The 14,289-nt window shown below is 38.2% G+C and overlaps 1 protein-coding gene across 12 annotated transcripts in view; it reads right to left on the reverse strand.

The window, feature by feature from the left end:
- Positions 1-13,437, reverse strand: part of LOC129767924 (gamma-aminobutyric acid receptor subunit beta) — a 182,912-nt gene extending 169,475 nt beyond the window's left edge. For 4 of the 12 annotated variants that reach the window (XM_055769204.1, XM_055769214.1, XM_055769206.1 and 1 more), the window contains exons 1-2: positions 13,145-13,437; positions 11,474-12,262 (exon numbers count right to left, since the gene is read on the reverse strand). In XM_055769204.1, coding sequence (XP_055625179.1) covers positions 11,474-11,607 — 134 coding nt within the window. In that variant the 5' untranslated portion in view covers positions 11,608-12,262; positions 13,145-13,437. Of the gene's footprint in view, positions 1-11,473; positions 12,263-12,407; positions 12,427-12,515; positions 12,721-12,999; positions 13,020-13,144 lie in introns of those variants that run through there. The other 8 variants (XR_008741596.1, XM_055769203.1, XM_055769210.1 and 5 more) reach the window with 7 other exon arrangements.
- Between the last annotated feature and the right edge of the window lie 852 nt (positions 13,438-14,289).

Genomic DNA, 14,289 nt, shown 5'->3' on the forward strand with positions numbered 1-14,289 from the left:
ACTATCGCTGGGCACGACCACATCGCGTAATTCACATGTGCTAATCCTGTTCCACCCAAACCATAATCGATTAGTTTCATCCATTTTTTTCCGCGAACGACACCGTTTCCGACATTCCCATGATACTCATCGGCAGTTGATCGTTTTAGCGCGAGTTCATATAATATTTCCATGAAAACACACCCACACACACACTTAGTCATAACCTCGAATATTCAAAAAGCGAAACCTCTCCTGACAGCCGCTAGCCATGTGCCGAATGAGCCCCAGTCCGGTGCCGTTGAAATCATTAGCCTTCGCACGAGTGGTTTACCGAACGTTGGATATGTACAAAGTTGTCCTAGACGGCTGGGGGCATGCCGAGGAAATAGATTTCGCATTCGGTAGCACACGGCACCCGGTAAACCATCAACATCAACATGGACACCTAATTGATCGCAAATCGCGTACCCATAGTGGAAATAACCACTCTGCTCCACATCCGCGCAACGCAGCGGCACTGCGGCAAGAAATGTATCATATTTCGCCCCGGGACACCGTGTGCTGCCGCTGCTTGTGGGTTTTTCTGTAACCATTGGCTTTTTTTTTCTTTTGTTACCCCTCAAACGACCAAAACCTTAGCCTGGTCAAGCTCCTCCTTCCCACGAGGATTGTATTCCACTCGTGCTGCGATGAACGCATGCACACGCAACTGCCATGTGACGGTCACAGCATGAAGGTGTGTGGGGCGTTTATGGATACGAATAAGCTTGTTTGAAGGATCCCACCACCCTAGGGTGCAAGCAAGCACTGTTAACGCAAACGAACTACGAACCTTCAACTCACTCCCCTTCGAATTCATAATGTTTACACAATTTTAGATTACGGCGGTCATCGCGGAAAATTGCATAAATTTCGTTGCTAATCTGTGGGTTATGGTTTGATTATAATTAGCTAAATTGCGAGGTATCGTCTACCATTTTTCCTACCTACATTGTCGGAATGAAATGATTCCTTAGAATCGCAGCTGGTGCAAAAAGCTAGCAGCTTTTCGAACATGAAATAGTATCGATAAATGTTTGAATATGATTAGATATAGATTTTCGAGCTGTCTGGAGAGAAGTCCTGCATTCATGACTTTTTTTTAAATTCGTTTTTCTTACAAACTCAGCTACATAATGCAGTCACGATCTTGTCAGAGATAAAATTTACTAACTCAAACTCCCCTATCTATACATAAATATTTTTTTTAAAATAATAAAAAAAAAATTATGCAATTTCATTCAAAATTATGGTTTGCTACACAAAGCGCGTGAAGTCCTCTTCAAAAAATGTCCCCGAAAGACGAAATCCTACGTTAAGAGGTGCTAAGTCAAAAATAATAACATAGAACAAGAAGAGCGCTTTTGCGCTCCCCGCACTTTTCGCATACAACATGAGGAGCGCTATCGCGCTCCCCCATATTCAAACGGTTAACCAAATGCAATCAATAACTCGAAATTTTAAATTTTGCTAAGTAAGAGGGGACTTACTTAACACCGACCATATTAGGGTGGCAATGGATGTATGGAAAAAATGTTTCCATCGAATTTAAAAAAAAACGACCATATACAATTTGTGTATTGGCCCAAAAAAATGACCTGTGCAAAATTTCATCTCAATCGGACATGATTTAGGGGTGCCTCAAAGTGCTCAAAATTTAGATTTTTTGACTCTGGAAAATCTTTCAAGGGGGGAGTAAAGGAAATTTGGATAATCGATTTTTTTTTCTGTGCAAATGACTTAAAAATGCATAAAACGTCGAGATCTGGTATCATATAGAAAAAAAAATTCTTGGCCGAAAATCGACCTGCTGGGACAGATCTCGAAGTTTCATGCATTTTTAAGTAATTTGACATCGAAAAACAAAGTTTCGATTTTCCATAATTCCTTTACTTCCCCCTTGGAAGATTTTCGAGAATCTAAAAATCAAAACTTTGAGCGCAGTTAGGCATCCCTAAATCATGTCCGATTGAGCAGAAACTTTGCACAGGTCATTTGTTTGGGCCAATAAACAAAATATACATGGTCGGTTTTTGAAATTTGACATGACAATTTTCGCTGCCACCCTACCTTATATATTAGGCTGTCAAAAAAGTCGGATAGCCAATTTTCACATTCGCACTTCGCAGTAAGGAAGCGAGCTTCTATAACAGGGATATTATGAAGTTGGCATCTCGTTGGGAACAAGTCATCGAACAAAACGGCGCATATTTGACTTAAAACAGTAAACTAATTTTATGAACAAATGAAAATTCAAAAACTAGAAGTTGGTTATATCTTTAATAGAACCGCAAGGTGGACGTAGAACTAACGTTGACTTAGCAATCAATAAGTAACAAGCATATGAATCTTAAAGTTTCATCTTTCGAATAAAGTGATTATCATACCATTCCGTTTAGCCGGAAAAGAATTATTAACGTTCAAAGGAATCGATTCCTCCTCGCAAATAGTACTCACTCCCCGAACCCCGACAATTAGAATCATCGTTGATCCGGATCAGGATTATTAACGATTGAGAAGAAATGGATTCCTTCTCGGAATTACACAGCGAAAATAAGACCCCCTTCCCAACAATTCCAACTTCCCAATAACGACGATCGATTCCAGCAATATTGCAATGCCGATTTCCTCTGGCTACATGGTTTTGAAGTCTGTGTTAGGGAAACATCCATCCATTTCAGCGATCGTACCTCAATCGTTGCGCAATTATAACTGAGTGTATTTCCGAGCGGCACTCGCTTATATACCGATTGGTGTGATTTCAATAGCCTGTTTTGAAAGCAATTTTAGGGTTACTGAAACACATTTTTGGATCAAAAAGTAACAATCATATAACGCGTAGACATTTTATCTTTCGAATGAAGTGTTTATCATACCATTTCGTTCAGTTGTTTAGGAGCTATTAACGCTCAAAATCTCGGTCTCCGGCGTAACGCTTTCGTTTTCGAAAGTTTGAACTTACACCCCAGTATAGAAATGAAAGACGTAGTTCTACGTCAAAAAAACAAACCGCAGGACTTTTTTGACAGCCTTATATTTAATTTTTAAAAGTCCGTGCGTTTCCATTGATTCAATATATAGAAACTGTCATTATGGAGACGAATGATTTTTTTTTTGACTGAAACATGATATCTAATGGCGGGTTTACATTAGGGAAATCTATAGCTATAGATGGAGTTGTTGACGCGAAAATAGATGTAAACGGGTGAGAATATATATCATATACTTCTTCGAGGCATATATGACTACTATGAATAGAATAAATTCAGGCATAGGTAAACGCTGATGAATTTCTCACTGGTAAAGAAAACACTAAAGATGGAAGCAGTTCTACTTCAGGTGAATAAATTCACCGAAAATATGAATATGTTCATAATATAAGCTCGCGCTAGTGTAAACGGTTGATGCGATTTATTTAAATCTCATCACATTTCTTCACATGAATATATCCCTAATCTAAACCCACCGTAACATTTGTTAAAGAAATATCCCAGGAACAAAAATAAAAGTGTATCTGAAGTTTTGATATTTTGTGTGAAAAATCAGAATTGAAAAAAAAAACATGAAATAAAAAAATTATACAAGATTTGAGCAAAATCTGGGCATTTTTTTGAAAGCAGATCTTTTTGTCATGAAATTGTCGAATAGAAATAATGATACCTAATAGATTAAATATCTAAAACTTATGTTAGCAGAATGTATACTTTTTTTTGTTTCGCATTGGTATCGAGGCGTTGAAACCAGACAGACTCTAGATTTTTAAACTGTTGTAATATAAATATTTATGTATTTATTTATTTATTTACTAGCTAACCCGGCAAACTTCGTCCCGCCCATTTACTTGATTAATTCTCGAGTAATGCAGAAATTTGTGTTTTATTTGTATGGCAGTCACCCCTAAGAGAGGGGGGAGGGGTATCTAACCACCATAGAAACATTCATTGCACCCTAAAGTTTCCATATGCCTAATTTGGTTTAATTTGCTTGATTAATTCTCGGGTAATGCAAAAATTTGTGTTTCATTTGTACGGCAGCCCCTTATTGCACCCTAAAACTTTCACATGCCAACTTTGGTTTCGTTTGATTGGTTAATTTCCGAGTAATGCAGAAATTTGTGTTTCATTTGTATGGCAGCCCCCCCTTAGAGAGGGGGGAGGGGTCTCAAAATATCACGAAAACCTTCCCCGGCCCCAAAAACCCCTACATACCAATTTTCATGTCGATCGGTTCAGTAGTTTCCGAGTCTATAAGAATCAGACAGACAGACAGACATCACTCCATTTATATATATATATATATATATATATATATATATATATATATATATATATATATATATATATATATATATATAGATTTAAAAAAAAAGACAATCTTTCAGACCATGACCATGACTATGACCACAACCATAAAATATAGACCCTAAGGACGAAGTAAAAAAATAGGCATCATTTTTATCGAATGTGAAACATTTTTCTTTCGAATAGATAATACCGACGATGACCAAACCGATACGTTGAGCAAGAATAAACCTCGGTATATGAAGCGTAAACTAGCAGGTTCACTACATCTCAATCCGCGCCGTAACGAAAATTTGCCGTTTTAGAAACGAATCATAACGGACCGTATTATTTGTTACGGTGGGTTTAGACTAGTGATATATTCATGTGAAGAAATGTGATGAGATTTATAGAAATTGCATCGAGCGTATACACTAGCGCGAACTTATATAATGAATATATTCATATTTTCGGTGAATTTATTCACTTGAAGAAGAACTGCATTCAACTTTAGTGATTTCTCACCAGTGAGAAATTCACCAGCGTTTACAAATGCCCGAATTTATTCTATTCATAGTGGTTATATATACCTCGAAGAAGTGTATCATATATATTCTCACCCGTTTAAATCTATTTTCGCGTGAATAAATCCATCTTTAGCTATAGATCTCCCTAATGTAAACGTGACATTAGTTATAGATGTTTTCGTGGGTTATCGATGTTGTTATTGTTCACTTCCATCGTCATCGAACGGGCTCTTGACAAGGGTTGCCATAATAAAATTTGTGCTCTTGATCTAAGAAAATATTTTTGTTTTAGTATTTTTTACAGCAGCAAAGACTGATACGAGCGAGCGTAACAAAAGACAAATCAGCTTTCCGCATACTTTGCCACATGCACGGCCCAGGCCGAGATAGATATTGCTCATGCGCTCCTTTTTTACTCTTAGAAAAAAACTTTCCAACTTCATTAGATAATCAAGTGCAATATTATCACGCATTTTCTGAACAACTACCGAAGCATCATTAGCCATGTGGATAACGTGGTCGTGTAAAACAGTCTTGTGTCCTTGCCGGTCTTGGTTCGATCCCGTTGTTGTCGTTTGGACTATTTTTGGGGTGCAATCCCAAAAAGATGAAACAAGAAAAAAGAAAAAGATGTCTGCTTCCATACATACAAATATTTTAAAGCGTTGGGGGACAGATGACATTATTTGCCTATTTGACGCTTCAAGGCATGAAATGGCATGTTTTCTGTCGAAAATGAAATGCTCTCTGACAACGCTAGTTTGGGTTTACTTTCGAAGGAAAAATCAAACTGTTATATTTATTCTGCGACAACCGATATAAATGATGCAGTTGTTTTTCATATTTTCCCACGTAAAATTGATCTCTATGAACAACTAAATGTCGAAAAGAGGTGACACTCGTTCAAACAAACGATTCTATGAATAAACAGGTGATGTAGCTGGTTGAGCAGAATGAAATAGACGTGGCGCAAAACTAATTATGGAACGTCATTTTGAGAAATCTGTAAATTCTGTGTGACACAAAAAAAAACATCTGTAACTACAGACTCTTGGTTTGATAAAGTCTAGGAAATCTGTAGAATTCAGATTATTCTGTAGTTATGGCAACTTATGATGCTTATGATACTTGTATTAATCGTATATTTTACAAGAGTAGCGTTGCAAAAAAAGTAATTACAACATGTCCGAATAATTGTTACAAATATCTATGTATGCCTTTGTAATTTCACATGACTATATTTTTGATAGATGTAGCATACAAACGGAGAAGAAAAACAAATAGAACGCAATATGGATGGATTTTGGAGTGAAACAAAATTCTGATTGTTCCTAATATTTCAATACGAATGTTGAATACGTTTGACTTGAATTTAATTCGATAGCTTATGTATGGAATGTTTGTAAAACTAGTACAATATCAGAGGGTTTCGCAAAAGAAATCTAAGTTTTCATCACTCAAGTATTGTGTCAACAAGAGCGATTCGATTTAAAACTGAAATTAACTGCAGAAATTTTGGCCAAAAGTGCAACCAAAATAAATATTAAGCACATTGTTTGACATCCTCATACATTACATGAAATAAACTTAAGAGTGTCAGGGTACAGCATTTACTCAAGCGAGTTTGTGTATAACATATATGCCAAAGAAATACTCCACCTGCGAACGACGTATCTCTATACTAGGATGTCTGAAAAAAAAACCTGAAACTATTGAGAATCAGAGCAGAGGGTCCAAAGCCCCTAAGAAGGATCATTGTAATAGCTGTTATCCATAGTTATTATGCAAAGAAAGTGATGGGTGAACTCCTAATCACATCACTCATCACAGTGAATCCTGAATCTTATCTCCCTCCACTAACAACTATTCTTTCCTTGATAATCCCTAGGGAACCACGCTATAGAGGCATCCCTTCTGGCCTTCTGGCGACGAATATCATACAAACATTCCTTCTTTCCCTTCCCCTGGTGACTGTGAAGAAGTGGCAGGCGTCGTTATTAACTATTTAAAGCTCGACCTACCGAAACTTGCACAATGAGAATGATTTGTTACTCTCAAACGCCATTCGGGGTGTTCTTTGTGAAATTTAGCTGGTTCAGATCAATCTACGAAGCGTACAGTCTACCCAAGCTCAAACTCAAACTCAATATATATGCCAAAGAAATATAAGAGTAACATAAGAGACCAAATAAGAAACTCTTTGCAAATAAGCACCCATCAAAGGCAACAAAAGTTGTTCATGTCTTCCGTTTCACTGTCAGAAAAAAGCTCTCTTCTGGGTAAGATAAATTTCATTTTTGCATGTGGTATAATATTCTCGTACAGTAGTTGTGTGATTAGCATGGTTGTGCGTAACAGCTTCACAGCCCAGCCGGCCTTGGCTCGATCCCTGCTTGGTATAGCATGGGATTCTTTTTTGTACAATTCCAACCTGAAAATCAGTCTGAAAGAATGAGAGGTCTGATCCATATATACAAACATTTTAACATACTTAAAAATGTGCTTTCATTTGTGCGTTTGACGCTTTAACATAAAATGAAGCACCTTTTTTTTGCCAAAGATAATATCTTCTTTGTCAACGCTAATTTGGGTGTGGTTGAAAATGTTATGTCATTCATGTCATTTCAACAAAATATTGTTCAAACGATTACCCGGCTTTTTGCCCATTGCTGTATATTAGGTTGGGGAAAAAGTTATCCATTATTTTCTCGTTGGTTGGCTTTTGTGACCAATATCTCGCGTAATATCGATCATACAATTTCAAGTACAGGCTGATATTTCACACTAAAAAAACTTTTTTTGTTTTTTTGGTTTGTTCCATTCAGTTGTGAGTTACAGGGTGTTAACAATGGAGGTCAACAAAGGGAAAATTCGGTACATTTTACAGTTTTTCTTTTATAAATGCGGAAATTCCGCTGAAATTGTGAATGGTGTTTATGGTGCCGATACTGCAACAGCAGAATACGCGCAATTTAATTTATAATCAAAAAATTTTCAAAAACGCTAAAAACAACTTTTTCGAAAGCCGTTATTCTCTAGACAAAAACTGTCTTCGACAAAGTGGTTACTTATGATGGAACGTACATTTCGTATTGTCAGAATTTTGGTGACCAAAATTTTAAGTGAAATCATAAATCTAACTTTCTTATCTTTATAGATAGAACTAGCTAACCCTGCAAACTTCGTCCCGCCCAAAAATTTATTTTTCGTTATCACATTCAGGTTTTTTTACTAACCGCACGTTCATAGGTCCAATCGCAGAACTGTTCATTGATTAGAAAATGTACCCTTTAAAATTACCTTTTACTATAAAATTCCCAGTGCTTCTACCAAAACACGTCATTATAATATCAGATTATTTTCAGACACAATCCTCGTTCAAGGTTTTTCAACCACTTGCAAATAACATGTTTCTCTGTTACATGGAATAAATGTTTGATACAGAAAATATGATAGAATAAATACTGACCCGTCCCCTCTTCTCCCCTTAGAGAGGGGCAGAAGTGTCCATTCACAATAGAAACGTTTCGTGCCCCCTAAAATCTTCATATGCCAAATTTGGCTCCATTTGCTTGATTAGTTTTCAAGTTATGCAGAAACTTGTTTTTCATTTGTATGACAGCCCACCCTAAGAGGGGGGTGAGGGGTGTCGAACCACCGTAAAAACATTTATTGCATCCTAAAACCTCCACATGCCAAATTTGGTTTCGTTTGCTTGATTAGTTCTCGAATTATGCAGAAATTTGTGTTTCATTTGTATGGGAGACCCCTCAGAGAGACGAGAGGAGTATCTATTTGCTAGAGGAACGTTTTGTATTCCTTAAAACCTTCGCAAACCAAATTTGGTATTTTCTTGATTAGTTTTCGAGTGATGCAGAAATTTGTCTTTCATTCGTATAACAGCTCCCCCTTAGAATGGGGGTGGAGTGTCTAACCACCGTGAAAACATTTATAGCGCCCTAAAACCTCCATTTACCTAATTTGGTTTCGTTTTCTTGGCTTATTCTCGAGTTATGCAGAAATTTGTGTTTCATTTGTATGGCGGCCCCCCCTATAAGAGGGGGAGAGGAGTATCTATCCAACATAGAATCATTGATTGCACCCTAAAACCTCCAGATGCCTAATTTGGTTGCATTTGCTTGATTAGTTCTCGAGTAATGTAAAAATTTGTGTTTCATTTGTATGACAACATCCCTTCGGAGAGGGGGGAGGGGTCTCAAACTATCATAAAAACCTTCCCCGGCTCCAAAAACCCCTACATACCAATTTTCATGTCGATCGGTTCAATAGTTTCCGAGTCCATAAGAATCAGACAGACAGACAGACAGACAGAAATCCATTTTGTTGTCCATGTTGTAGCCCTAGTTAGTTTATTCGACTTTATGAAACAAAGTTTTTTTCTATCATTTAATATAACAGATTCAGAGCTTTTTTCTTCTTTCACCCCTATGTAGGTGAACATGAAAATTGTTGTTTTGCTCTAACTTTTGTATTTCAAATTCCACGTGAGAACTGTCTTCGGACGGCCTTATCAAGGTGATCCTACTGCAACTTTAAAAATGCGCTAAGTCGGATATGACGAATTTCACGCCAACTCGACTAGCCGTTGGCAGCATCATCTCAGATAGCAGCGAAACGTTGTGGACAATCGCGAGAATTTATTCATAAAAATGTTACGAATTAAACATTAACAACAATTTTTCGAAGAAAAACATGAAACATTTGTTGTTCGAAAAACTTTTGCCCTGTAAAAGTGCCCATCTCCCGATGTATGGGTAACTAGTTGGAAATTGTTTGGGCTATTCATATATTTTTATTTCATAATTATAAAAAAAAAGTTTTCGAATAATTGAATTTTAATTTTCGAAATATTATTATTGATAGATTTTTTTTATCTAGATAATAATTGTCGAGCTCTAGATGAAATATTTCCACCTAAATTTGTTCCCTGGACCATTGTGCAGTACAAGTCGGCAGAAATTTCTATGACAGAAAATCTACTGGCTAGAATGAGAATGGAACCCGAACCTCTGACTTGATATGTGTGACGTAAATCAATCGGGAGCACATTATCTTAGTCTAAAAAAACATTTTTTTTTGTTTTTATTTTGTTGAAACTAAGACATAGGTTCCAAAACAAATCTTTTTTTTTCTGACATTTTTATTCTTTACAAACATCAAAGCAAAAATGATGTGAATTTCTAATGATATGAAGTTACAACCTGTTTAAAATCCTTCAAGAATTTCTGAGTTTCACCTTGCTCCTCTAATTTTTTGCCGAGTACATATGATAACGTTTCGTAAACGTCCAAAATTCGTACCGCTACTCTGGAATAGCCCCTTTATATAAAATTTTGAGAAATCCCTAGACAAAAATTTGATAATGTTATTATTTCCACACATCACGAAAAATTTTAGCATTATAAAGTTGTTGGAAATTTTGACATTAGAAAAAAAATTTCGTTTGCGTATAGATTCGTGAGTGAACTTGTAGATGGATCAGTAGTTGTAGCAGGCAAACGAGAGTATTTATAATGAATACGAGAAAATATGAGCAAGGCCTTCTTCAGACAGATTTGTCTTCAAACTTATATTTTTTTTAATTTTAAGTATATTTTTCCGAAAGAAAACGAGTCAACATTTTATACTTAGGAAATTTTCTGATTTATTATATCTTATTATGGTAGTTTTTATTAAAGAAAAACATGAATCACACAAATTATTCTGAGATATAACTCATCTGAACATAAGCTACTCTAACATATATGTTTATTTTACGTGATCGTATATTTGCTCGGCTTCCCTTGATGATTTTCCTGGATAGGAATCCCTCTTCCACACATAATAAGTCCATATAATGTTGCACTTATATGAAATTATTATGTTCGGAATAGGAATTCCGGTCTAGGAAAATTTCTGCAATTGAAACTTATCGTTGGCAATTGCTCCCGTCGCCACATCCTAATCTTCTACTTCGATTACAACTTAAACACACGCTGTAACAGCATCTGACAGCAGTGGTCGAGCGTTGTAAAAGCTCGATGAAGCTACCAAATGTCCGCACTGCCCCCTCCAAACCCTGCGGCATCTTCATCCGTCGTGTCCTTGTGTCGTTTTGTTATTATCTTTTTCCACACCGCCTCCACCGTTTTGTTTTGAGGGTGGTAGAAACGGGTGGCAAATGTTGCGAGAGTGAGCGCTACACAAGAGCACAACTGTGCAATTGGCAACTGACGAGAAATCCCGAGAGACGATGGTTCCTCGCATAAATACATACATATGAGGCTGTACGAGTTTAGAGCGAACGCCAAGCGTAAAACTAAATCTCGTCCATCAAAAACCTGGCAAACGATCTGCTGCTAGAGTCAGAGCGTGGGGGAGCATATGGGGCAGCCTGGGAACGGTGGGGAAAAATTGAGGGATAAATTTACACCCTAGGTGCCGCTGTAAGCAACGCCCAAGTAAAGCGGAGTCAAGATTTTTCTTTCATTCGCCCCGAAACGGAGGTTGATTTCTGGGTGCTATGCTTTTTTATGTTTCGAGTACATTTGGTGGAAAAACATGCTTAGAAAGATCTGAGAGTGGTAAAATATTCGAAAAAGTTTTCACAGTATTGAGTAGCGAGGGGGTGTTTGTGTGACTTACCCCGCAAGCACGTATGGTGGTGTCCTATTTATAGACTGCGTCATAAACAGCACCAAGTTAAGTGCCAGTATGAAGGCACCTAACGAGGGGCTTCTGACATGCGGCACTTCAATATCCATCGACATGGTAAACATCGTTCTATGGTCTGACGTTGGCTGGTTGATTCGTTTCCGAATTCCTTCCTGTGTCTTCTCGGCTTCCTCCCGATTTCTGCGCTTCCTCTTCGATTTTCTAGATTTTGGTTCCCCCTGCTGGAGTCGGAGAGTAGAGGTCCTATTCTTCCTCAGATGGTTCCCTCCGCTCCGACGGTTTGTTCGTTACTTTATGCTCTCGCAAAAAATGGTCTCAATTCTCGCTTCTGTTTTTTCTTGATTGTGTTATTGTTGTTGCTAGAATTTTTGTTGCTGGAAAATTGAGGTAAAAGCTGGATGTTGTTGTTGCTAATTTATGTGCTCTTTTCGGTTCGTCTCATTTTCCCATAAGACCGAAAGAAGGAGGGCGCTGTTGGAAATTGTTACACCCTTGTCGCCGTTTCGCTCGTGGTCGCTCCTCCGTTCTCCTCGGTAACCTCCACGCATTAATTTAAAGCACTTTTTTTCTTCACTTCTACTTTTTCTTCTCCGTAACTTAATTTCTACCACGCACTGATGTTGCTTCTTGCTCGGTTGGTCACCCCGATTTGTTCGGTAAGTTGTTCATTTCACCGAGAGAATTTACGCATTGCTAGTACATTTATACCTTCGAATCGTCCTACGCTACTACAGCTTATTGAATACATTTTCTGTTATCCTAGGGAGGAGGAAAAAAATGAGAAAAGAAATAAATCACGTTCCGTGTTGAACTTAAAGCTCCAATACACGAATTGTTCTTGGGATTTTGCTGTTAACTCCATTGAAACTGAAGAAAAAAAAACACCACGTCGTTATTATGTTACAGGATTCCAGTAATCTGTTCGAAAAGTTGTACGTTTTCGCTTTGCAAACTCTCAGTTATTTGTTAAATATGCGACCGATATTCAAAACACTATCCACTTTATTCACACCTCACCACTAGCTAGTGTTCCTCGATAAAACGACTTTTTCGTTTTCGGAAAACCGACGGTCAAGGCAAACAGCAGCACAACATATTTCCTTTTCATAGAGTCCAGCTTCTGTGTTTTGCTTAACTGTTCAAAATTTTATGTAATTTCATTTCGCCTGCAAACAACAGCCATATCTGGCTGGATTTCTATCTCAGACTAGAATATTTTGGGTGGGACACACAAAAAACTACACACTTGGAAAAGTTGCTCCAAAAGCTCGGCCGCTGTTGTCCTATACTCCCTCTCTCTCTCTTCGATTATCTCTCGCTCAGGGGTCTTATTCCCCAGGACCTAGCGCTCGCTGGAGAGCGAAAGCTTCCTGCCTCGAATGGTAAGAAAATCCTGGCCACTGGAGAAATTTTATCGCAAATTTGAACACTACAACAGAGGGAAGCTTTTCTACTGTGTGCAGAACGATTCAACGTGACACCTGCGCACTACAAACCAGCATTTCCAAGCAATGTCCTGTCTTCTCAGAGCCTGCTCTCGGGCGCTCGAACGCAACGAACACAACGAACGGGAGCAAACAGAAAACAGTTAAATCCTTCCGATTTTCTTCTCCTCGTATGGATCCAGGTTTTCACACACACCTTTTGCTATCGATCTGCTGCCACCCGAAAACAGGCCATCGTTTTTATCCCACACACGGGTGCCTCCATCTGTACTGAAGGATCCTTTATTTTAGCACACTTTGAGACCTCGAGTTCCCGACTCACTGTTCCTGCTGCTAGCTTAGCACTTGGCTGTCTGCTGCTCCCTGTACCAGATCTTCAGGAAACCTCCAAGGAGCAACGATCTGGGCCGTCTTCGTCCGCTGTGGGTGCAGCATTTGGCGTTCTGTTCCATTCGCTGGAGCTTTTCTCGTACGACTGAGCGATTGTCTGGGCCCGGTGATCCTTTGAATTAGATATTCCACTGTCTTCTTCGAGCTCCAACCAACCGGACTATCCGGAGCGGGAGAGAACTTTCCCGTCACTCTCACTCACTCGCACACACTTACACTCGCGAAGGATACCACGGGTGGGTAGAAGAGAAACAGGAATCGGACTACGGTTACGGTTACCTTTGTACGCTAAAGGCTATGGCGGCATGCCCAATCTACGAGGATGATTCCGCTCCGCCGACACAAAATCGCTCCTTGGAAGAATTGCCACTTCGCGGTGGAGCAATGGTCAACCGCCTGAAGCCGAAAAGAAAACAAAAAACAAGCAGTCGAAAGCAATGAGAAAAGTGTGCTTCGCTGCCGCCTCGATTGCAAGTTATGTTAAGTTGGGGCGCACAGCGATGTTGGGCCGTTGTTGGGTTTTTTTTTCGTACAGTCAGGTTTTCTCATCCAAACACGTTGTTCGTAGTTATATGGTACTTGAAATGATCAATTGAAGCATTTGTCGTTACGGTAGAATTTATCGATGACTATATAAACATTACGTAGATAATTCATTAGTAATTTAGTCAAAACTTCAGCGGCTGCGGTTTGAAATAGAAGGGTGACTCTGATTTCGAAAACGAAAAACTACATTTCGTGGGTATAGCAAGAGAAGATAAAATAGTTTCACTTTTTTACTAATAAAATTATACATTTTTTTATAAATGATGGACTTTCAAATTCTTAACATTTGAACATTACCCAGTCATTTGGATCACGTAGACCATAAACGTAGAAAAAAGCTGTCAATTTCAAGTAGTCGGCAAAAAATTCATAGAATGATATATTGAAATCTATTAAAACAAAAAA

This window comes from Toxorhynchites rutilus, chromosome 2, assembly GCF_029784135.1.
Source record: "Toxorhynchites rutilus septentrionalis strain SRP chromosome 2, ASM2978413v1, whole genome shotgun sequence".
Taxonomy (NCBI): Eukaryota; Metazoa; Arthropoda; class Insecta; order Diptera; family Culicidae; genus Toxorhynchites; species Toxorhynchites rutilus.